Consider the following 25,805-nt stretch of genomic DNA (forward strand, 5'->3'; position numbering starts at 1 on the left):
CTTCATTTTATTGTTTATACAGTCAACATTCAAGAGCCAGTTGTTCAGTTTCCATGAAGCTGTGCAATTCTGAGTTAGTTTCTTAATCCTGAGTTCTACTTTGATTGCGCTATGGTCTGAGAGACTGTTTGTTATGATTTCGGTTCTTTTGCATTTGCTGAGGAGTGATTTACTTCCAATTATGTGATCAATTTTAGAGTAGGTATGATACTCAGAAGAGTGTACACTCTGTGGATTTGGGGTGGAGAGTTCTGTAGATGTTTATTAGGTTTGCTTGGTTCAGGTCTGAGTTCAAGTCCTTGATATCCCTGTTAATTTTCTGTCTCATTGATCTGTCTAATATTGACAGTGGGGTGTTAAAGTTTCTCACTATTATTGTGTGGGAGTCTAAGTCTCTAAGTCATTTAGAACTTGCTTTATGTATCTGGGTGCTCCTGTATTGGGTGCATATATATTTAGGATAGTTAGCTCTTCTTGTTGCATTGATCCTTTTACCATTATGTAATGCCCTTCTTTGTCTCTTTTGATCTTTGTTGGTTTAAAGTCTATTTTATCAGAGACTAGGATTGCAACTCCTGCTTTTTTTTTTTTTTTTTTTTTGCTCTCCATTTGCTTGGTAAATCTTCCTCCATCCCTTTATTTTGAGCCTATGTGTGTCCTTGCACATGAGATGGGTTTCCTGAATACAGCACACTGATGGGTTTTGACTTTTTATCCAAATTGCCAGTCTGTGTCTTTTGATTGGGGCATTTAGCCCATTTACATTTAAGGTTAATATTGTTATGTGTATATTTGATCCTGCCATTTTGATGCTAGCTGGTTGTTTTGCATGTTAGTTGATGCAGTTTCTTCATTGCATCGATGGTCTTTACCATTTGGCACACTTTTGGATTGGCTGGTACTGGCGTTCCTTTCTACGTTTAGTGCTTTTTTCAGGAGCTCTTGTATGGCAGGCTTGGTGGTGATGAAATCTCAGCAATTGCTTGTTCGTAAAGGATTTTATTTCTCCTTCACTTATGAAGCTTAGTTTGCCTGGATATGAAATTCTAGGTTGATAGTTCTTTTCTTTAAGGATGTTGAATATTGGCCCACACTCCCTTCTGGCTTGTAGGGTTTCTGCCAAGAGATCTGCTGTGAGTCTGATGGGCTTCCCTTTGTAGGTAGCCTGACCTTTCTCTCTGGCTGCCCTTAGCATTTTTTTCCTTCATTTCAACTCCAGCGAATCTATTATGTGCCTTAGGGTTGCTCTTCTTGAGGAATATCTTTGTGGTATTCTCTGTATTTCCTGGAGTTGAATATTGGCCTGCCTTGCTAAGTTGGGGAAGTTTTACTGAATAATACCCTGAAGAGTGTTTTCCATCTTGAATTCATTCTCTCCATCACATTCAGGTATACCTATAAAATGTAGATTAGGTCTTTTCACATAATCCCATATTTCTGGTAGGCTTTGTTCATTTCTTTTCACTCTTTTTTCTCATCTTGCCTTCTCATTTATTTTATTGATTTGATCATCAATCTCTGATATCCTTTCTTCTGCTTGGTTGATTCGGCTATTGAAACTTGTATATGCTTCGCAAAGTTCTCTTGTGTTTTTCAGCTCCATCAGGTCATTTATATTCTTCTCTAAGCTGTTTATTCTTGTTAACATTTAGTCTAACCTTTTTTCAGCATTCTTAGTTTCTTTGAGTTAGAACATGTTCTTTTAGCTCAGAGAACTTTGTTATTACCCACTTTCTGAAGCCTGTTTCTATCAATTCATCAGACTCATTCTCCATCCAGCTTTTTTCCCTTCCTGGTGTGGAGTTGTGATCCCTTGGAGGAGGAGAGGCATTCTAGTTTTTGATGTTTTCATCCTTTCTGTGCTGGTTTCTTCCCCTATTACCTGTGGTCTTTGTAGTTGGTGACTTTCAGATGGGGTCTCTGAGTGGATGTCCTTTTTGTTGATGTTGAAGTTATTTCTGTTTTTTAGTTTTCCTTCTAACCATCAGGCCTCTCTGCTGTAGGCCTGCTGTAGGTCCACTCCAGACCCTGCTTTCCTGGGGATCACCCACAGGGGCTGCAGAACAGTAAGGGTTGCTGCCGGTTTCTTCTTCTGTTATCTTTGTCCCAGAAGTGTACCGCCAGATGTCAGCCTGAGCTGTCCTTCACAAGGTATCTCTTTGGATATACAGGGGTCAGAGAGCTGCTTAAAGAGACAGTCTGTCTCAGCTCAAGTGCTGAGCTGGGAGCTCCATCGTTCCATTCAGAGCTTCTGGGCAGATATGTTTAAGTCTACTGCTGCAGAACTCATAAACACCTTTTGCCCTAGGTGCTCTGTCCTAGGAAGGCGGGGCTTTATTTATAAGTTCCTGATGTGCTGCTGCCTTTTTTCAGATGCCCTGCCCAGCAAGGTGATAGTCTAGCCACAGTCTGCCAGCAGAGGTGTTACTGAGCTGCTGTGTGCTCTGCCCAGCTGTTGTGTGAACTTCCTGTTAGAACTGTTTCAGTAATGGTGGTCTGCCTCGGTAATGGCGGACTGCCTCTGTAATGGTGAAATGCCTCCATAGAGGTGGACTGCCTAGGTAATGGCTGACACTCATCCCCCCCCACACCGAGCTGGACTGTTCCAGGTCCAGCTGCACTTGCTGCAAAACTCTCAATCCAGAGCATTTCAGATTGCTGGACTTTGCAGGTGGTGGGACCCACCAAGCCAGATCATCTGGCTCCCTGTTTCAGCCCCCTTTTCTTCAGTTGAATGGGCAGCTCTGTATCCCAGGTATTCCAGGCGCCTGTTGAAACAGCCACCTGGATTTGTGCAAGTGTTTGTGCGGAAGACCCGCAGCAGCAGCTGAAACAGCCATGCTGGAAACTCATGGTGCTTTTCAGCTTGGGAATCTCCTGGTCTGTGGACAGTAAAAACTCATTTGGAAATGCAGTGATCACTCACCCTCTGCGTTCTTCTTGCTGGGAACTGCACTCCAGAGCTGTTCCTATTCAGCTCTCTTGAAATATCTGCCATCAGTTTATTACCTGGTCTTTTTCCAGTTCTCTAAGACTGTTCCAGAAGTTCCCTTAATATAATCCTGAGTCTCCCAGCCACATTTCCTGAGGGGAAAATAGTACTCATCCCACCCCCTAATCCCACTTCCCACCTCAGGATACAATCAGAGATGAGAACATGTGTTTATATACTTTGTTATTTTGGAGAAAACAAATGTAAATAAGCTGCATGCCCACCTCTAGGAACAAGTTGTATGTAAATGACAACACATTCTTATGATTGAATATCAGTCGACCATTACAAAGCCTATTTTTGAAAAGGTCCTTAATGATCCAGAATCATTTTTATGATGTATTTTTTAAATAAAAAGGATGTGTTCTCATTTGTATAAAAATATTGTTATTTTAAAGTAGAACTGGAAACTGCTGGTAGAAATTACCTTGGGATCATAGGATGTAGAACATGGTTCTTTTTCTCTTTTTAAAATTTTGTGTTCTTTTGACACTGAATGTGTATTACTTTCATAGAAAGTGCATTTTAAAGAAAAAATAATCTTGCCCATCCTCAAGACTCCCCAAATCTCCATGTTAAAATGAATGTTTCCTCTATAATATCATTATTTTGCCTTACCTTGTATTGTCACGTCTTTGTATTTGGCATTGGCACACTATTTTTCTTCTAAGCAGTTATGAATGTGTGCCTAACAATAGCAGTGTTATCCAGGCTTAGTTTTCCAGAAAATAACATCACTAATCTCACATTAGCATGACAATACCTATCCACAGGCAGGGCAGGCCCATTCTTGTAGCCCTCCATTTCTTTGAAAGGCAGGTGCTGCGGGTTTTCATCCTATTCCCAGTGTCAGGCACATGGTGGCTGTTTAATGTGTGTTCACTGGACCAAAGAGAATTCTTCTTCCCATTATAAACTTGTTTTCTAATTCATCCTGAGAACATCTGGATAGAGACACCAATGATTTGGGCAGTGGGATTTCAGGAGTACTGAGAAGGACTTTGCCTCTCTCCTGAGCTGATTACATTATCCCATCCCACAGTATGAGTTTCCTGAGCCAGTGTTCCTGCCCCAAGTGAGAGGGGAAGGTGCCATTAGAGTCACAGTGCACTCTCCATCACATTACAACATATCCCTGAGGGCTGCACAGGGAGTCACAAGGGAAGTGGAAACCAAGCACCCAGAGGAGGATCTGGGACTAGGAAGGAGGTGGCAGTCTCCAAATCCTGTGTGTCCTTTCTCCTCATCTTGCTCATGGCTCTAGAGGCCAGGCACTGGTACAGGTTCAGCACACCACCAGGGCCTGAAGCCCTCTCTAAGAACAGTATCTAAGACACTGAGAGTCAGGCTTTGTCAGTGGGGAGAACCCTACTAGTGGGGTAGGAGTGGAAGTTGCAGGTGAGTGCTATCTGTGATCTCAGCCTTCATGGCATTCTCCCTGTATCTATATCTGTTTCCAAATTTCCACATTTCTAAAGGACACCAGCCATACTGGAGTAGGGGCCCAACCTAGTCCAATATGACCTCATCTTAACTAATTACAAATAAGGTCATATTTTGGGGTACTGGAGGTTAGGACTTCCGGCATCTGAATCTTGGGGGGACACAAGTCAACCTGTAACAAGGGGGTGGGCAGTTCACAGGAGAAAGGAATCGTCCTCTCTCCCTTAACGCATGCTCCAAGGGACGAATCTTCCTTATATTTGCTTTCTGCCCGACTCCATCCCTCCTTTGATGCAACAGGTTAGTTATGTGAATCTAAGCAAAAAAAAAAAAACAAAACAAAAAAAACAAAAAAAAAACCCACCAAAATCAGTAAATCAGTAAAATATTTCAAAGAGGCGATTCTTTCAATAAAGTACACATTTCTTTTCCTGGAGTACTGAAGTGTAAGTCTGAGGCTAGAGGACTAGTGGCTAAGGATTGGGGGGTTCAGGATCTCAGTTGTATCCTCTTTGGAGACAAAATTTGGCAATCAGCAGTTGTTCCCTTAGCAAGCAAGAAGAGAGAAGCAGCTTAAAAAACACACACACACGTTTATTTTAAAATGTGACATAATCCTTGGGTAATTCAGAATTAGCTTAGGGATGTTTCAGAAGTTTCTGAGACTGATGTCTCAACTCTAAATCAATAGCAATAGCTTATTTGATTGGTGGAAGGATTATAGAGAGCCCCATGATGCAGATGAATAAATGGCTATCAAAGAAGACAGAATCCCATAGACAGAGGCAGCATTCTGTCATAATTTTTAAATTAACTGTCAAAAATATGAAACATCTCACCAGACCATCAATAACATCCATCTCACAATTTGCATTTTACCAAAGCGTCCACATATAGACAGCACAGAACTAAAAGTTCTGTAGACTTCAGAATTATATTTAAATTAATTAGATCCTTCATATTAATAATTAAAAACTAGATTCTACCCAGTGTCGTTTCAGTCTCCACACCAACATGGATGTCCAGCTGTCAGAATGGTACCTCCTCGGCACTCAGTGGTCATGATTCGAAGCTTAAAATCAGAGCGTCAAATCAGAACATAAACCAAGCCAGGAGTTCATGGGCCCAGAGAGGGGTAAAGGACTTGTCCTATACAGCAGTGAAGCAGCCCATGTGCTCTGCCCATTCCCAAGCAGAATCAGACTGGAGCTGTAGGCAGCGAAGAGGAGGGGCATGTTCTGTGCTGTCCACTGCTTTGCATGGTTTCTTGGATGTTCCAAGGAGGGTTGTTGTTATCTCCCAATATGACAGTTAATTCCCTGAGGACAGGACCTCTTCCCCGCTAGCCTCAGTCACAACAGGGTGCATGCAGCTCAGGTGTGAACACAGAGCAGGTCCCTACTGAAGGCAGGAAGGAAACCTGCATGCACTGAGCACCTACTATGTGCCAGGTGCAGAGCCAGGACAGGTGCTTTCCTGTCACCCTCACCACAGCACTGTAAGATAGGATCATCATCCCCACTTTACAGATGTGAAAACAGAGGTTCAAGAAAGAACATTTGCCCAGAGTGGCATAGCTAGTCAGTAGGGGGGCATTAATTCGAAAATCAAGGCCTTTCTAGCTATATAAGCTGAGGGTTTGGTAGTAAGTGAGGATCCCAGCTCCAAGACGGTTGGTGTGCAGCCCAAACATTAGATCCCCTTGAGCACATGGGGCCAGCCTTGAGAGTCCAGAGGCCTGGGTCTAGGAATCCTGGCTCTACAGTATGACTTGGTGATCTTGTGCAAGTCTTTTAACTGCTCCACACCAGGGACTGCATGGGTCCAGTATGATTTCCTATCAGGGAGAGGGGGTTTAGGAAAACCATCTGGAGAGCATGTTTGCAAACCTCAGTGGGCCAGCCTCTGCCCAGAGCCCCTGATGTGGCCTTCTTGCAAAGAAGAAGTGCAGGGCATTGCAATCTGATATCACACTTCTCACACCTGATGAGAATCAGTTACAATCTCCAAGTTTCTGACCTCTGAGGGTGACATAAGTCTGGGGAGCCACACCACTACTCCCTGAGAGACATGCAAAGGCCCATGAGCTCAAATAAATTGGGGTCATGATGCTTTTAAAGAAAAAAAAAAAAAAAAAAAAAAAAAAGTTTAAAAGAAATTTGGGAGGGGAAGATGACTTGAAAAGGAAAAAAAAAAAAAAACAGGTGGTGGCTAGGAGGAGATTTGGGGGTAGGTATTAAAAAGGAAGAATGGAAGAAGTATGGTGTGCAAACCCAGCTGGTAGGTTAGGGTCAGGCCCAGCTGAGCCTGGAGAAATCAGGTTTTGGGGATCTGGATTACCTGGTATCTGTCATGAGGCTGCACTTGCTACCTCAGACATGGGTAGGAGGTTTCCTCAAAAAAATATCTTGAGTCTCTAAGTTTAGGTAGATCTTAGAGAATAAATATGGAAAGAAAAAAACACAAGTCAAATGACTCAGATGTAATCTGCTTGCCAAGCTTCTTCTCTCCCTCTAAGACCCATTTGAATGCCCCCGATATTACAAAGTCTTCTCTGATCCACAAACACAGTTTAAGTGTGTGGCCCTCCTGGGTGCTCAGAGAGCAAGCCCATCATTCTACAAGTCCCCAGTGTGCTGAGCACACTGAATCCTACCTGCCTGTTCAGATATCTGTCTCTCTCACTGAATGGGAGCAACTTGAGGACAGAGACTGTATCCTTCCATATCTTCCATCTCCACATGGAGAGAAAAAGAGGACTAATCAAGATGCTTTGCTCATAAGCACCCAGTCTAAGGACGAGCCCAACCAGCCAGAGTGATAGGAACATGTTCCAGGGGCATGGACCTTGGGAGCAACTTTGTTCTGAAGGAGTTGAGCATGTTTCCAATCCCCTGTACCACCTACCTGCCCCCGCCAGAGCACCCTGCATTGAGCACAATGGTAATTTGGGACAATTTCTTTAAAATGTGAAATCAATATTTAGATGCAGATTCCAAGCAATATAGAGCATTGGTCTGTAAGAATGGCATCTTTCTGTTGGGAAAAACAAAGCCCAGCTTTGGCATCCCTGATGGGAGAGGTAGACTTTGCATCTACCACGGTGGAAGGTGGGGAGGATGCTGTCTGGAAAGAATGCTAGGGATATGTGCATGTGTGTGGGAGGAGGCTCTGGGCTCATAAACTGGCCACAGGGAAGGCTGGACCTGATTTTTTGACCACAGGCTCCTGAAGCCCTAGTGCTGTTGCTGACAGAGTCCCCTAGAGTAAAAGAAGCAGACTGGAATTGTTCAGGAAAATGGTCTTCCCAGGTTGGGTGGCCAAAGACCATCCATTCAGTGCCTGATGGAGAAGAGTGAGGAGCCTATGCTTAGCAATGAATGGTCCGGAAGCCAGGCAGTGTGGCCTTTCCAAACAGGTAGATGTCCTCATCTGTGCCCTTGTTGAGATGCTTCACCAAATTCTTCTCATAGAGCAGCGGGTGATAGGCACCCATCGTGCAGGCACTATCGAAGAACTTCTGGTGGTAGTAGCACACGTCGGTCCTGCGCTTTGATGGAAGGAACTCATAAATATCCACCTGGTCACACAGTGTCATCGTAATGATGATACCTGGAGAGGGGAGCAGAGGTGAGTCATGCCCAACAACCCCAGCACCCCAGAGCTCTGCCCAGGGTCCAGAAGCTCACAACCCCCAATATGGAGAGGTTCCCCTCTGGAATTTTTATTTATGGCTGTGATTCCCAATCCAAGTTTCAACAAGCCAAGCCCAGCAGTGTTCCTTAGGATGCAGGGCCGTATAAGCGTTATGTACCTTTGAATCCCCAGCACGTAGGCCAGGGCCTGGTGAATAACACAGTCTCCCCAAATGCTAGTAGATTAAATTACTCCATCAATCAGCTAATGAATGTATCCATGGAATAATTTATTTGAAGAAAGAGGACAAGGTTACTGAGCTGATTGAGGAGACAGTGCCATCATGTATAATTAGCACTTTCTAGCACTGTGACATCCTGGAGAGCCTCTTGGATGGTACGATTTGGGAGCAGACTATTCCTTAGAGCACTTGCATGAAACAGTGTTGGGGAGGGAAGACTTTTCTTCCCTTAGCTGAGAGGAAGGACAGCTGGAACAAGAGCGCTCCACAGTCTGTACTGATGGACTCTACTCATTCAGGCAGAGCAATCAGAGCCTAGGAGGTTGGTGCTCTTCAGGGAGGCTGTGCAGAACTCTGGGATTCAGGCTCTAGCAGGAGGCAGAAGACTCATGCTGTCACCATGCTTGTCCCCAACTGGCTGAGTCATCTTAGGCAGGACACATCCCCTCTTTGGGCCTCAGACTCTTCATCTGTTCTAAGGGAATGATCCACCCAATGCTCCTACTGCACAGGTCACTGTTAAGATTAAATAAGATCATGGTTCTAAAACCCCTTTTGTATACCGTAAATATGGAATCTTTATAATAGGGTAGTTCTCACTGAAAGCAAAACTGCTAGCAGCAACTTTGTTCCAAAAAAATTAGAGATGAGATCAACCTTGCCTCTGCCCTCTGGCTACCCCCTGGTTGAATGGGAGAGAAAAGAAAGCTCTGCAACTAACTGATGAAGGCACAGAAGTGCTCCTGGGGATTATGAGAAGGAGCACTTCCCACAGGAGAAGACAAGTAAACCTCCCAGAAGCACTGGTGTGGGATGTGGAAGAGGCAGTGGCCATGAAGATGGGCAAAGGGGAGGACTGGTGGCAAAGGTAACAGCACAGGGCAATGGGAAGCTGTGTCTCCCAAAATGCCAATGACTCCTGCTCAACAGGGCTCCAGAAAGAGCCCCAAATGCACCCAACCAAAAGTGAAAGAAAAAGGTATGAAGAAGATGTGATATGGTTAAGAACCCCAATCTCTCTATAAAAGAGTGCCTCTCATATTGAACACATATTTATTCACTTAGGGAACATTTACCAAAGGGCTATCCCATGTCAGACTCAAAGAGAAGACACAATACTTCCCACCCCAAAGGAGTCTGCAGTCTAGTAGGGGAGGTAGGCAGACAAGTGACACAGTGGTGAGTGGCTGGGGCCATTGACTGAAGTAGTGGAGAAACCGTAGTTGCTTGATGCCTAGGTCCAGCGAAGGCTAACTAATGTAGACAGAAGTCCCTCCATGGAGCCCCCCGTTTTAAATCCAGCTTTGAGCCAACCTGCTATTTAAAGTACCCAGCAGAAAAATAACCTGGTGAAATTAGGACACCCCACCCTAGGTGACCCTTAAACAGGGGAAGCCCTCCCCTTCATGCCTACATTGCTTTTGCTACCATGAGCCTCTGGACAGAGAACTGCTGTCTGCCCCTCTCTGATCGCCCTGCCTAGCTTGAGGATCTGTAAGTAATAAAAACCTCTTATGCTCTTACATTCTGATTGTGTCATTGAAACTGTTCCCACAATCCAACCCCTGACAGTAAGGCTGCCCCAAAGGAACCCCTACAGGCTGCTGGAGACAGTAGCTACCAGTTAAGTTCATTGAGAAACTCAAAGAGTTTTATTCAAAACAGCCATTCGGTGGAAAAGGGTCCCACTGCATGTTGAGGGAGGGGGCGGGGTGGTGAGCTTCTGCTTAGGAGATCCTAGAGCCCCATTAAAAATTGATTAGTGGTCCTGCTCAACTCAAGGAGAAAGGAGGGGAAGAGCAGACAGACCATGAGGTGTGGAGAAAATCCAAGAAGAGGACCACTGGCCAGCATTGTTCCAATAAACTGCACAGCACTGTTACTGATCCTTTTTTGTTTGTTTTTGTTTTTTTGTTTTGTTTTAATTGCATTTTAGGTTTTGGGGTACATGTGAAGAACATGCAAAATTGTTGCATAGGTACACACATGGCAGTGTGATTTGCTGCCTTCCTCCTCATCACCTGTATCTGGCATTTCTCCCCATGCTCTCTCTCCCCAACTCCCCACCCCACTGTCCCTCCCCTATTTCCCCTCGACAGACCCCAATGTGTCATGCTCCCCTCCCTGTGTCCATGTGTTCTCATTATTCAACACCCACCAATGAGTGAGAACATGCGGTGTTTGATTTTCTGTTCTTGTGTCAGTTTGCTGAGAATGATAGTTTCCAGGTTCCTCCATCTCCCTACAAAGGACATGAACTCATTGGCTGCATAGTATTCCATGGTTTATATGTGCCACATTTTCCTTGTCCAGTCTATCACCAATGGGCATTTTGGTTGGTTCCAAGTCTTTGCTATTGTAAACAGTGCTGCAATGAACATTCGTGTGCATGTGTCCTTATAGTAGAATGACTTATAATCCTTTATATATATACCCAGTAAAGGGATTGCTGGGTCAAATGGAATTTCTGTTTCCAGGTCCTTGAGGAATTGCCACACTGTCTTCCACAATGGTTGAACTAATTTACACCCCCAACAACAGTGTAAAAGTGTTCCTATTTCTCCACATCCTCTCCAGCATCTGTTGTCTCCAGCTTTTTTAATGATCCCCATTCTAACTGGTGTGAGATGGTGTCTTAATGTTGTTTTGATTTGCATTTCTCTAATTACCACTGATGCTAAGCATTTTTTCATATGTTTGTTGGCCTCATATATGTCTTCTTTTGTAAAGTGTCTGTTCATATCCTTCGCCCACTTTTGAATGGGCTTGTTTGTTTTTTTCTTATAAATCTGTTTTAGTTCTTTGTAGATTCTAGATATTAGCCTTTTGTAAGATGGGTAGATTGCAAAAATTTTTTCCCATTCTGTTGGTTGCCAATTCACTCTAATGACGTTTCTCTTGCTGTGCAGAAGCTGTGGAGTTTGATTAGGTCCCATTTGTCTATTTTGGCTTTTGTTGTCAATGCTTTTGGTGTTTTGGTCATGAAGTCCTTGCCTACACCTATGTCCTGAATGGTATTGCCTAGATTTTCTTCTAGGGTTTTTATGCTGTTAGGTCTTATGTTTAAGTCTTTAATCCATCTGGAGTTAATTTTAGTGTAAGGTGTCAGGAAGGGGTCCAGTTTCTGCTTTCTGCACATGGCTAGCCAGTTTTCCCAACACCATTTATTAAACAGGGAATCCTTTTCCCATTGCTTGTTTTTGTCAGGCTTGTCAAAGATCAGATGGTACTAGATGTGTGGTGTTGCCTCCAAGGCCTCTATTCTGTTCCATTGGTCTATATCTTTGTTTTGGTATCAGTACCATGCTGTTTTGATTACTGTAGCCTTGTAGTATAGTTTGAAGTCTGGTAGTGTGATGCCTCCCGCTTTGTTCTTTCTGCTTAGAATTGACTTGGCTATATGGGCTCTCTTTTCATTCCAGTGGTTTTTTCCAGTTCTGTAAAGAAGGTCATTGGCAGCTTGATGGGGATAGCGTTGAATCTGTAAATTACTTTGGGCAGTATGGCCATTTTCACGATATTGATTCTTTGAACCATGAGCATGGAATGTTTCTCCATCTGTTTGTGTCCTCTCTGAGTTAATTGAGCAGTGGTTTGTAGTTCTCCTTGAAGAAGTCCTTTATGTTCCTTGTTAGTTGTATTCCTAGGTATTTGATTCTCTTTGTAGCAATTGTGAATGGCAGTTTGTTCTTGATTTGGCTCTCTTTACATCTGTTATTGGTGTATAAGAATGCTTGTGATTTTTGCACATTGATTTTGTATCCTGAGACTTTAGTAAAGTTGCTTATCAGTTTCAGGAGATTTGGGGCTGAGACAATGAGATCTTCTAAATATACAATCATGTCATCTGCAAATAGAGACAATTTGGCTTCCACCTTTCCTCATTGAATATGCTTTATTTCTTTTTCTTGCCTGATTGCTCTGGTTAGAACTTCCAATACTATATTGAATAGGAGTGATGAGAAAGGCATCCTTGTCTAGTGCCAGATTTCAAAGGGAATGCTTCCAGTTTTTGCCCATTCAGTATGTTATTGGCCGTTGGTTTGTTGTAAATAACTTTTATTATTTTGAGATACATTCTGTCAATACCTAGTTTATTGAGGGTTTTTAGCATAAAGGGCTGTTGAATTTTATCAAAGGCCTTCTCTACATCTATTGAGATAATCATGTGGTTTTTGTCTTTGGTTCTGTTTATGCGGTGAATTATGTTTATAGACTTGCATATGTTGAACCAGTCTTGCATCCCCAGGATGAAGCCTACTTGATCATGGTGGATAAGCTTTTTGATGTGCTGTTGCAATCGGCTTGTCAGTATTTTATTGAAGATTTTTGCATCTATGTTCATCATGGATATTGGCCTGAAGTTTTCTTTTCTTTCTAAGTCTCTGCCGGGTTTTGGTATCAGGATGATGTTGGTCTCATAAAATGTTTTGGGAAGGATTCCCTCTTTTTGGATTGTTTGGAATAGTTTCAGAAGGAATGGTACCAGCTCCTCTTTATAAGTCTGGTAGAATTAGGCTGTGAACCCATCTGGACTTGGGCTTTTTTTGGGTGGTAGGCTATTAATTGCTGCCTCAACTTCAGCCCTTGTTATTGGTCTATTCAGGGTTTCGACTTCTTCCTGGTTTAGGCTTGGGAGGATGTAAGTGTCCAGGAATTTATCCATTTCTTCCAGGTTTACTAGTTTATGTGCATAGAGTTGTTTGTAATAATCTCTGATGATGGTTTGGATTGTTTATGTGCATAGAGTTGTTTGTAATAATCTCTGATGATTTCTGTGGAATCTGTGGTGATATCCCCTTTATCGTTTTTTATTGCATCTATTTGATTATTCTCTCTTTTCTTTTTTATTAATCTGGCTAGTGGTCTATTCTGTTGATCTTTTCGAAAAACCAGCTCCTGGATTTACTGATTTTTCGAAGGGTTTTTTGTGTCTCTATCTCCTTCAGTTCTGCTCTGATCTTAGTTGTTTCTTTTCTTGTGCTAGGTTTCTAGTTTTTTTTTTATTTTGCTCCTCTAGCTCTTTCAGTTTTGATGATAGGTTGTTGATTTTAGATCTTTCCTTGCTTCTCATTTGGGCATTTATTGCTATATATTTTCCTCTAGACACTGCTTTAAATGTGTCCCAGAGATTCTGGTATGTTGTGTCTTCATTCTCATTGGTTTCAAAAAACATCTTTATTTCTGCCTTCATTTCATTGTTTATCCAGTCAACATTCAAGAGCCGGTTGTTTGGTTTCCATGAAGCTGTGTGATTCTGAGTTAGTTTCTGAATTCTGAGTTCTACCTTGATTGCACTGTGGTCTGAGAGACTGTTTGTTATGATTTCGGTTCTTTTGCATTTGCTGAGGAGTGATTTACTTCCAATTATGTGATCAATTTTATAGTAGATGTGATGTGGTGCTGAGAAGAATGTATATTCTGTGGATTTGGGGTGGAGAGTTCTGTAAATGTCTATTAGGTTTCCTTGGTCCCGGTCTGAGTTCAAGTCCTGTATATCCTTGTTAATTTTTTGTCTCATTGATCTGTCTAATATTGACAGTGGGGTGTTAAAGTCTCTCACTATTGTTGTGTGGGAGTCTAAGTCTCTAAGTCATTAAGAACTTGCTTTATGTATCTGGGTGCTCCTGTATTGGGTGTGTATATATTTAGGATAGTTAGCTCTTCCTGTTGCATTGATCCTTTTACCATTATGTAATGTCCTTTTTTGTCTCTTTTGATTTTTGTTGGTTTAAAGTCTATTTTATTAGAGACTAGAATTGCAAGTCCTGCTTTTTTTTTTTTTTTTTTTTGCTCTCCATTTGCTTGGTAAATCTTCCTCCATCCCTTTATTTTGAGCCTTTGTGTATCCTTGCATGTGAGATGGGTTTCCTGGATACAGCACACTCATGGGTTTTGACTCTTTGTCCAACTTACCAGTCTGTGTCTTTTGATTGGGGCATTTAGCCCATTTATATTTAGGGTTAATATTGTTATGTGTATATTTGATCCTGCCATTTTGATGCTAGCTGGCTGTTTTGCCTGTTAGTTGATGCAGTTTCTTCATTGTGTCGATGCACTTTACCATTTGGTATGTTTTTGGAGTGGCTGGTACTAGTTGTTCCTTTCTATGTTTAGTGCTTCTTTCAGGAGCTCTTGTACGGCAGGCCTGGTGATGATGAAATCTGAGTAATTGCTTGGTCATAAAGGATTTTATTTCTCCTTCACTTATGAAGCTTAGTTTGGCTGGATATGAAATTCTGGGTTAAAAGTTCTTTTCTTTAAGGATGTTGAATATTGGCCCCCACTCTCTTCTGGCTTGTAGGGTTTCTGCTGAGAGATCTGCTGTGAGTCCGATGGGCTTCCCTTCATGGGTAACCCGACCTTTCTCTCTGGCTGCCCTTAGCATTTTCTGCTTCATTTCAACCCTGGTGAATCTGATGATTATGTGCCTTGGGGTTGCTCTTCTTGAGGAATATCTTTGTGGTATTCTCTGTATTTCCTGGATTTGAACATTGGCCTGCCTTGCTAGGTTCAGGAAGTTTTCCTGGATAATATCCTGAAGAGTATTTTCCAGCTTGGATTCATTCTCTCCGTCACATTCAGGTACACCTATCAAATGTAGATTAGGTCTTTTCACATAGTGTCATATTTCTTGGAGACTTTGTTCATTTCTTTTTACCCTTTTTTCTCTAATCTTGCCTTCTCGTTTTATTTCATTGAGTTGATCTTCGACCTCTGATATCCTTTCTTCTGCTTGGTCAAGTCGGCTGTTGAAACTGGTGTATGCTTCCCAAAGTTCCCATGTTGTATTTTTCAGCTCCATCAATTCACTTATATTCCTCTCTAAGCTGTTTATTCTCATTAGCATCTCATCAAATCTTTTTTCAAGATTCTTAGTTTCTTTGCATTGGGTTAGAATATGTTCTTTTAGCTCAGAGAAGTTTCTTATTACCCACCTTTCTTAGTTTCTTTGCATTGGGTTGGAATATGTTCTTTTAGCCCAGAGAAGTTTCTTATTACCCAACTTCTGAAGCATGTTTCTGTCAATTCATCACACTCATTCTCCATCCAGTCTTGTTCCCTTGCTGGTGAGGAGTTGTGATCCCTTGGAGGAGGCGAGGCGTTCTGGTTTTGGGCATTGTCTTCATTTTTGCACTGGCTTCTTCCCATCTTTGTAGATTTATCTACCTATCGTCTTTGTAGTTGTTGACTTTCAGATGGGGTCTCTAAGTGGACGTCCAGTTTGTTATTGATGAAGTTATTTCTCTCTGTTTCTTAGTTTTCCTTCTAACAGGCCCCTCTGCTGTAGGACTGCTGAGGTCCACTCCAGGCCCTGCTTGCCTGGGGATCACCAGCAGCAGCTGCAGAACAGTAAGGGTTGCTGCCAGTTTCTTCTTCTGCTATCTTTGTCCCAGAAGGATGCCCGCCAGATGTCAGCCTGACCTCTCCTTTATGAGGTGACTCTTTGGATATATGGGGGTCATGGAGCTGTTTGATGAGACAGTCTGTTCTTTAGGAGCTCAAGTCCTGAGCTGTGAGTTCCATTGTTCCATTCAGAGCTGCTCGGCAGGTACGTTTTAGTCTGCTGCAGCAGAACTCATAAACGCCATTTTTTTCCCCAGGTGCTCTGTCTCGGGGAGTTGGGGCTTTATTTATAAGTTTCTGTAGTGCTGCTACTGTTTTTCAGGGCTGCCTTGCCCAGTCAGGAGGCAGCCTAGTCACAGTATGCCTCCAGAGGCTTTGCTGAGCTGCTGTAGGCTCCGCCCAGCTGCTGTGGGAACTTCTCTGCAGTCCTGCTTATAGGGGTATAGTTAGAACGGCCTCAGCAATGGCAGCCCACCTCTGTAATGGTGGACTGCCTTGGCAATGGCGGGCTGCCTCGGTAATGGTGGATGCCCCTCCCTCACAGAGCTGGACCATCCCAGGTTCAGCTGTGCTTGTTGTGAAACTCTCAATCCAGAGCATTTCAGATTGCTGTTTTTGTGGGGGTGGGACCAGCTGAGCCTGAACATCTGGCTCCCTGCCTCACAGCCCTTACTTTTTTCGGTTGAACAGGCAACTCTCCCAGGCATCCTAGTCACCAGTTGAAACAGCACCTGGATTTGTGTGATTTTTTGTGCGTAGACCCACTGCGCCAGCTGAAACAGCCACACTGGGGACTTGTGGTGCTTTTTCGCCCGAGAATCTCCTGGCCTGGCTCCCTGTTTCAGTCCGCTTTTTATCAGTTGAATGGGCAACTCTGTCTCCCAGAAGCTCCAATTGCCAGCTAAAACAGTGCCCGGACCTGTGTATTTTGTGCAGAGACCCGCTGTGCTGGCCAAAACAGCTGTGCTGGCGACCTGTGGGGCTCCTCTGCCTGGGAATCTCCTAGTCTGTGGGCAATAGAAATCCGTCTGGAAATGCGACGTCCACTCACCCTCTGCGTTTTTGCGGGGAGCTGCAATCCTGAGCACTCCTAATTGGCCATCTTGAATCCTGATCCTACTGATCCTATCTTGATTTAAATAGTTGATATTTCATTCATCATAATTTTCACATTAATTGTGATTTTTGAAGATACTGTATTAAAATATTATTCATCTTGATGACTGAGTTTTGGGGTACCCCCTTAAATTGGACACCTGAGAAAAGTGTCTTCCTGCCCTCATTGAGGGGCAGTCCCACTCCTGATGTTTTCCCACCTCCCTCCCTCCTCTGTTCAGGGCTTCCCTTCCCTCCATCTTCTTCTGCTAAATTCTCCCCTCTCAGAAGCCTAGCCAACATGACTTCCTCCATGAGGCTATATGTGACTGTCCAGTGAGAAGGTGTCCTCTCTCCTATGACACCAGGTTGTCTCTCCCTCCTGGCACAAATTGAATATTGCCTCAGACATCTGATTGAACTCCCCCAATAGATACCTTCAGGAAAAAGAATTCTATCTTACTTACCTCTGTATTTTAAATTGAACTTGGCACAGTGGACAAGCAAAGCAAAATCCTAGCAATTGTTGAGTGAACAAATGAACAAATGGATGAATGAACGAATGAGACCCCAGAAAAAAAGCTCATCTCTTCTAGAAACAAACATGCAAGCTCTTTTCCCTGACATGAACTCACCGAGCATCCCAGAGGATGGGGGATTCGGCTGAATCTCTTCTGGGGAGATTTCCTGAAGAATGTCCCATAGCTCCCAAGGCATCTGGGGTTTGAGGATGTAAAAGGGCTGATTGGGGTGCAGCTTACGATAACTCTTGTAGTTATTGAAGAAATTATAATCTGGATTCTGGTACCACTGAAAAAGAAAGAAATGGTCCTCTCAAGGGAGAAATGGGCCACAGGAGTCATCCTCAGCAGTGGCTGAGGGAGGGGAAAGGACCAACAAGCATTTCTCCTGGGGCACAGCCCTTTTCTTGCAGCAGACTACAGGCTTCCCTTCCACTCACAGCTTTCACTGGATAGCAGTGTAAGGCCTAGCATGTAGCCTGTGTTTTTGAGGAGTGTTGACCTTAGCAAGCCAAGATCGTCTTCAGGCTTCTAAAAACAGCTATTAGTGTTTTTAGAAAAAAGAATAATGCATAGAAAAAAGAAAAAGCAGGTGGGAGATGATGTTACCCAGGAACACTATCAGAGTTGAAAGGAGTTCCAGGTACCATCTAGCCCCATCTCTCATTTTTAAAGGGAAGAAAACTGGAGCATAGGTTGCCACATCTATGGGTTCAGAGTCCTTGTCCTGACCTAGGCAAATTTGAGTTCTAAGTGAGATCAGTGTGAAACTATAGAAACTCAGATAATGAGAGTGCCAGGGGTCACCAGAGCCTGTCAGGCACTAGTGGATCCAAGTTAAGAGTTACATGTCCCAAGATTAGTGCTCTCTGCCCTTCCTCCTTAAAGTCATGCTCCTGAGGCCACAGCAGTCTATATCAGGGAGAGGTCAACTGGCATGCATAACAGTGAGAGGACTGTCCCAGGGGGACTAGAATCCAGCAGGCCTGCCACTCACGTTTCCTTCCCTGGGAAGAGCTGCTGCTGCAGATCCGCACCTTCTGCTTAGTAAATCAAGTGCTGGGATGAGGGACTTTCATTCTCCACGTTCCAATTTCCCTATCTGTAAAATGGGAACAACCACTCCTCCATCTATCCCCTTACATTGTTATGAAAGTGAAATGGGAAGAATTCTGGATATTGGAAGTGGGAAACAAAAGTGTGCTCATATTATTTACAGGAGTAACACCATCTATAATTCTGCTGATGCTCATGAGGAATAATTGCATTAATGAACAATCTACCCCAGATGTTGGGAAGTCCAGCCACTATCCCAGTAAATACTATAACTAGGAGACAATACCTGGCAATACCTGGCTAGGCAAGGAGAGTAGCTGGCATAGGACAGGAATACTTCTGAATCTGCTAGTCCAGGTGAAATGGGGTACCCTAAAACTCAAATACTCAGCCTTGAGGGACAGTTAATCACAGCCAAGACTTGAAAAACCTAGGAAATCAGGAAAATCTGTAGACAGACATGAAACTCAACCCCTATTTCCCATGGACACCCACTTACCTTCGGGATATCTGAATGGTACACAGATGGGTCCCATACAATTAGGATTCCTTCATTGTACAAACTGTCTGTGAGGAAGCGCCGCTCTGTGGTGACCAACTGTAAAAAGAAAGAGACAAGCTGTCATGGAACATTCATATGCAAATGTTTAACATGAAGTAATAGCTGACATAGCACAAGGTACAACTGGAGCCCCCAGAACCCCCTTTGGGGCTTTTAAGTTCTGGTGCAGCACTTAACTTCAGTGAAAGAAAGGTAAAGATGCCAGCCTGCACTGTGTTGACCTCAAAGGACATTTATCACAAGCCACTATCCATAGACTAGAAAGGGTTCCACCCATGCTTTGAGATTATTTGAGATTACGGGGGCAAGGGTACAGTGAAAATAGCATGGCACCCCAGCCCCCTGGAGTCACACCTTGTGTGAGGGACACAAGAGTGGAGTTTGAAGCTAGGGTTTCACAGAATTAAAATTATCTCTGGAATCCTTTCCATCACCTAGAACGTCCAGTACATCGTGATGTACAAAGTCCAGTACCTCACGATGGAGACTGACGTAGGATCTCTCACGAAGTCCAACACAGCCAATAGTTTCTGCAGCACTGGAACAGATGGCTGTGCTTGTGGTTGAGCACCAGATGAAATACACAGTTTGTGTGGAGGGCCCAGAGTGCATGCAAAAATGTGCATCTCCCAACAGGAGACTCTCACCAGGCTGGTGATAAGCTCATGAGTGCCTGTGCTGGCTGGGGGAACCAGCCATAGCCTCTCCCACCACGCTGGCTCCTGGGTTGGCCTGCACATGAGTAGTTATACCTGCCTGGCTTAAACATGAGTGTGATAGCCTTGCTTGAACAATTCTACAAAATGTATTAAAAGCCTTTTTTTTAAAAAAAAAAAAAAAAAAGAAAAGAAAAAAGCACATTTATACTCTTTAACTCAGTAATTCCATGCTTGGGAATCTATCCTAAGAAAGAACCCAAATTTTAGGGGAAAATTATGCATGTAAATGTTAATTATTTATCTGTGAAATGGGAATAACACGTTTGCTCTGCTCTCTCATACAGGAGCTGTCCTGCAGATCAAATGGAGATCATGAGCAAATGAGAAAGAAAAAGTAGTCCCAAAGGCTTAAGAATGAAGGGAGCCATGTCCCTCTTAAGAAAGCCAGAACTAATATATGAGATCAGCCGTCAATATTCACCTTAAAAAGCAGGTGAGAGATGATGTTGCCCAGGTAAAAACTGAGAGGAATAAATGGCAGAAATCAAATAAAGAACGGACTGAAATGAAAGCAAGAATCATGACAATAATCCCTCTCCATCCACCTCGGTCCTCACTACCAAGGCTTAGACGTAATCAATGTCACTGCAGTATCTGGGAAAATGTCCAGGGAGATGGCCTGTGTGCAACCCAAAGAATAGAAATCTGCCACAATCCTCTACAATCCCTGAGCTATCCCCACCCCCATACCTTCCTACAGATGTAAGGAAGTTCCTAGGAACCTGAAGAATATACTCTCACGAATTATTGGTGGTGTGTCCACTTTGGCTGGAGATTGTGCAGCTGTACTGGGTGCTAAGAAACCAAAGGTAAGACACAGTCCCGGCCTTCCAGGAGGTCACAAGTAGTGGGAAAGGTGGATAATTGAATGATGATTAACACGCTGTGATGGTGCAACAATAGAGGTAGTATGAGGAAATGGCCATAAAATGAACGCATGCTGAGGGGCAAAAAAGAGCATGCCACGTAAGGAGATTGTAAGCGTGAGAGAGGGGATGTGACTCCCGGATATGTGAGTGTGTGGGAGAGACTGCTCGATGTCACCCAGTATCCATTCTCTCTTTCTTCTTTGATCACCAGCACCTCTGGTTTTGACTTTTGCACATGGCAACCTAGACTCCCTGAAATAAAAAATTTCATAGCCTCTCTTATAGATAAATATGGCTGGATGACTAATTCTGGCCAATGGTATGTAAGCAAGTGTGACTTCCAGGAACTATCCTTAGAGCCAAGGTTATGCCTTTCCTTGTCTCTTCTTCCTTCCTGCTGGCTGGAATGTGGATGTGATGGCTGGAGCTTGAGCAGTCATTTTGGACCATAAAGTGGAAGTCAGATGCTGAGAACAGCAAACCCACAAAGTAGAAAGAACTTGGATTCTGACACTAGAACACCATACCAACTTTGGAATGTCTACCTTTGGACTTCATTTACATGAGAGGGAAATACATTTTTTTTCTTGTTAAGCTAGTGTGGGGGGGCGGGATGTGCATTCCTGTCTTGCAGGAACATCTAGTACAGTGAGTACTAGTACCAGTACCCTGTTTGGGAATTGCAAGTAGTTCAGTATGGCTAGGAGACAGAGAAAGAGCTGGAAGGGATCAGAGAAACGTAGATAGAGGCCAAGCCAGGGAGCTTAGGATTTCTTCAGTAGGTTATGGGGACCAGGAAAGGGTTTTAAGTAAAGAAGACTGAAAAACACTAGAGTTCTGGATTAGTGTTTTTAGAAAAAAGAAGAACGCACAGAAGCTCCTGCTGTGGCCTCAGAAAAAATGTAGTAGAGAAAAGAAGTTACAGTTGTCGGTTGTAGACGTGAAGACTAATTGAATGTTGAGAGTGAGGGAAAAACAGGACCCAGGGGACTTTTGGACCTCAGGCCATTTCCTTCATAAGAACAGAGAAAAAGGAACAACTGGTATATACCTGTGGTAGTGAGCTGGGTGGGAATTTGAAGTTCAAGGATGAGGGCCAGGCACAGTGGCTTATGTCTATAATCCCAGCACTTTGGGAGGCTGAGGCGGATAGATCACTTGAGGTCAGGAGTTGAAGACCAGACTGGCCAACATGGAGAAACCCCATCTCTACTAAAAATACAAAAATTAGCCAGCCGTGGTGGTGGACACCTGTAATCCCAGGAACCCAGGAGGCGGAGGTTGCAGTAAGCCAAGATCATGTCACTGCACTCCAGCCTGGACAACAGAGCAAGACTCCAACAGGAAAAAAAAAAAAAAAAAAAAAAAAAGATGAGTTCAAGGATGATACTACTGGCCTAGAGGTCCCTGGCTGACAGGCCATAAGAACTAAGAACAGAACCCATATCTTGTAAACTTTAAGTACTGTCTTCCTTCCATAGGAAACATTGTTACTTTACAACAGCAATTCAGCACTACAGTCCAAAGGAAAAGCAGGCTTCCTGCTAGATGGGGCTTTGCAAGATAGACGTGATTGAGCTGGTGACAGGGAGGCCTGAGGACAGAGGGCCATCGTCCACTATTTTATACATGTCTTCTAAGACTGAATTCTGTGACTGTACTCCTTATCCCCATCCTACCCTATTCCCCTGAAAACAGCTGGTATATTAAAAGCAAAATGTCTTTTCTTTAGCTATGCTTCTTTCTATGCAGAGTAGTAATGTCAGGTGATGATATATACATAGCCATGAGGAATAGCAGTAACTGGGATTTTAAAAAATGTCTCCCCCTGCTATAGCCCCTTTCCAGCAATTTTCTAGTACGCAAAGCAGGAGGCCAGCAACTCCTGGCTCCCTGAGACTTTCCCAGCTGTGGCTCCACTGTCCTCAGAAATTCCAAGAGATGCATGAGCTTTCTTCTTTATAATAAATGAAAACAACAACGCCATTTAATGATGCTCACCATACACTAGGTACTGTCATACCTCGACTCAGTTTATCTTCACAACAGCCCTACGAAGTGTTAATATGCTTATTTTATAATTAAAGAAATAGAGATGTAAATAACTTTTCCAAGTTACATAGTAAGTGAGTCTGAATGTGAGTCTTGTGTTAGGCTCCAGATACCACACTTCTAACCTGGGTACTACAATGCCTCACATAATGTGGGCAGGGTAGGGTACCACAGCTCTTGGGCAAAGACGTCAAAGAGCACCGGATAGGAGAACAGAGTGTTAGGAGAATTTGCTTCATTCCTGAGTTGTAATATGTCACAGCTGGAAGATCCTCAAGGTATTAAATTCAAACCCATCATTTTCCAGATAGGTAAACTGAGGCCCAGAGAGACGAGAGAATTGTCCAAACGAGAGAGTTTGGGGCACAGCTAAGACCAGAGTCCAGAGGTAGGCTCCTAACTGAGTATTCTTTCTGCTCCAACAGGACTACACCCATAAAACCATCAGACATTCAAATAAGCAAGCACACCATGTGGGTCAGGTCACCTTCAGTCCTCCTGTACTCAATGGAGAAACAGTCATTCACTTGAGCTACTTGAGATGAATGAGACTGTAATCCATGAAAATGGCAATAGGTGAAGATAAATGATAGTTTTATCAAGAAAAAGAAATAGAAAGTAGCTGGGGCTGGGCTCTGGTGGAGGGAAAAGGAACTCCCCTCCCGGAACTTTAAATGGACATGGATCTGAACTTACCCACATTAATTCCCTCTGTATGAGGTTCAAAGATTTTCTCAAAAAAAAAAAAAAAATTGCCTTAAAACTGGATGGGGAGTTGGAAGCATGGGTTCCAATCCTGTTCTGTGTCTAACTCACTCCGTGGTATTAGATGGACCATTTTCCATCTCCCGGCCTCAGGTGCCTTATTTAGACATAACCATCTTGTTAGGTCCTGCTGGGGGAACCAGCTGTTCCTGGAAGAATAAGGCTCTTCTCAAACACCTGTACTTACCTGCAGGTGTAGGGTGTGACCTGGGTTTGGAGATTCTCTTGAGGGGAATGGGAGGAGTTCATGCCGAGAATAAGTCATGGCCAGAGCAGCAGAGCCCTGGGGAACCTCTGCCAGGAAAAGACTACACGAGGGCATGGAGCACTGCTGCTAAAGACATTGTTTAAAGTAACCTCCTCAGAAAGTAACGAATGTTCACTGAGGACAGCTAGAAAATGCAAATGCCCATCAGTGATAGACTGGATAAAGAAAAAGTGGCACATATATACCATGGAATACTATGCAGCCATAAAAAAGGATGAGTTCATGTCCTTTGCAAGGACATGGATGAATCTGGAAATCATCATTCTCAGCAAACTGACACAAAACAGAAAACCAAACACTGCATGTTCTCACTCATAAGTGGGTATTGAACACATGCACACAGGGAGGGGAACATCACACACTGGGGCCTGGTGGGGGATGGGGGGCTATGAGAGGGATAGCAGGCAGTGAGGGGATTGGGAAGGGATAACTAGGAGAAATACCTAATGTAGGTGACGGGGGGAAGAGGCAGCAAACTACCATGGCATGTGTGTACCTATGTAACAATCCGCAAGATCTGCATATGTAACCCAGAACTTAAAGCAAAATAATAATAATAATAATAAATAAAAAGAAAATGCAAGAATAGAAACACACACAGATGTTCAGATATTACCACTGTGCATATTTTGGACTTCTTCTCAAATCTGTTTTCTCTGTGTTATGGACTGAATTGTGCTCCCCCAAAATTCAAATGTTAAAGCCTTAATCCCCAATGTGACTAATGTTTAGAAATAGGGCTGTGAGGGAGGTCATTAGGATTAAATGTGTCATGGGGTGGGGCCTAATCCAATGGGGCCAGTGTCCTTACAGCAAGAAGAGACCCCCAGAGCTCCCTTTTTCCACCAGGTATGGAGGAAAAGCCATGTGAAGACATAGCCTGAAGACACCCTTTCTCTGATTCTGAGAGATAGTAATTGAGAGTATGTCTGCTGGCCCAAGTCAAGAAGTCCCAGAATTCATGATTGCCATCATGTTTAAATTTTAGTTCCAATCATGATATTAATATACTGTATGGAAGGGGTTCCATCAAAATCACCCAGCTCACCATAGCTGTTTTTAGACCTGTTGTGGATAGAAATCTCACCCCCCTCCCACCCACCCCGCCAACCCATTCAGACACCTGTGTCCGTGTCTTGAGAAGTGAAGTTGAAGCTTCAGGAAAGCTTTGGTGATTTAAGGTGCTGGTGTCAAACACCTAGACCCAAATCCCACCTCTGTCACTTACTTTCTGGGCTATCTGAGCCACTCACTCAAACTCTGGGAGCCTGAGTTCTGAGGTAAAATGGTGGTTGGTGGTCATACCTCACAGGGTTTGCCATGAAGATCAAATGAAATAAGGCATGTGGTATGTATAATATATTTAACAAATGGCAACCGCTATTATTTCAAGAGAAGCCCCACTGAGTAATCTGGAAATGTCCTGGTTGTCATCCAGGCATACAGGAAGCAGGTTTTCTCTCTCCAGCTAGCACAAAAGCTTCCAAGGAAGCCACTGTGTCTTCTTGTCCCATTGTCTCCTCTCTCAGGCCCACTGGGTACAGGAGGTACTGAGCTGAGTCTCACAGAAACCTTCTAACACTTATAGTCAAAACTGCATTATTTAAAGACCCACATTTAAATGTATCATTTTCCTGTTGACTCAGAGCCACACCTGGCACAGAGGCATACATGCCTGACTAGGTCTGCTGGCCTGAAACCTAACGGTATGACACCATTCTCTATAAAAGCCACCTTCTCAATAAGAAAAGCATCTTTTGTTTTCTGTGCCTTCATCACAGCCCAAGTGGGGGGAGCTGAACAAATGTGGGTCCAGATGCCTTTAGAAGAGAGCCACTGGCCAGGCACGATGGCTCACATCTGTAATCCCAGCACTTTGGGAGGCCGAGGCAGGCAGATCACGAGGTCAGGAGATGGAGACCATCCTGGCTAACACAGTGAAACCCTGTCTCTACTAAATGTACAAAAAATTAACTGGGCATGGTGGCATGCACCTATAGTCCCAGATACTTGGGAGGCTGAGGTTGGAGAATCACTTGAACCCAGGAGGCAGAGGTTGCAGTGAGCCGAGACTGTGCCACTGCACTCCAGCCTGGGCGACAGAGTGAGACTCAGTCTCAAAATAAAATTAAATTAAAAAGAGAGCTGCTAAAGCTGGGTGTGGTAGCTCACACCTGTAATCCCAGCACTTTGGGAGGCTGAAGCAGGTGGATCACCTGAGGTCAAGAGTTCGAGATCA

At 43.6% G+C, this 25,805-nt stretch overlaps 1 protein-coding gene across 16 annotated transcripts in view; it reads right to left on the bottom strand.

The window, feature by feature from the left end:
- Nucleotides 1–4,837: 4,837 nt before the first annotated feature.
- The window catches only part of ST6GAL1 (ST6 beta-galactoside alpha-2,6-sialyltransferase 1), a 160,609-nt gene continuing 139,641 nt past the window's right edge, over nt 4,838–25,805 (bottom strand). For all 16 annotated transcript variants that reach the window (XM_032298305.1, XM_032298314.1, XM_032298302.1 and 13 more), the window contains 3 exons: nt 18,831–18,929; nt 17,390–17,564; nt 4,838–8,047 (listed from right to left, as the gene is read on the bottom strand). In XM_032298305.1, coding sequence (XP_032154196.1) covers nt 7,806–8,047; nt 17,390–17,564; nt 18,831–18,929 — 516 coding nt within the window. In that variant the 3' untranslated portion in view covers nt 4,838–7,805. The remainder of the gene's footprint in view (nt 8,048–17,389; nt 17,565–18,830; nt 18,930–25,805) is intronic.

The sequence above is a fragment of the Sapajus apella genome, unplaced genomic scaffold, assembly GCF_009761245.1.
Source record: "Sapajus apella isolate SASKATOON/1434 unplaced genomic scaffold, GSC_monkey_1.0 scaffold38, whole genome shotgun sequence".
NCBI lineage: Eukaryota > Metazoa > Chordata > Mammalia > Primates > Cebidae > Sapajus > Sapajus apella.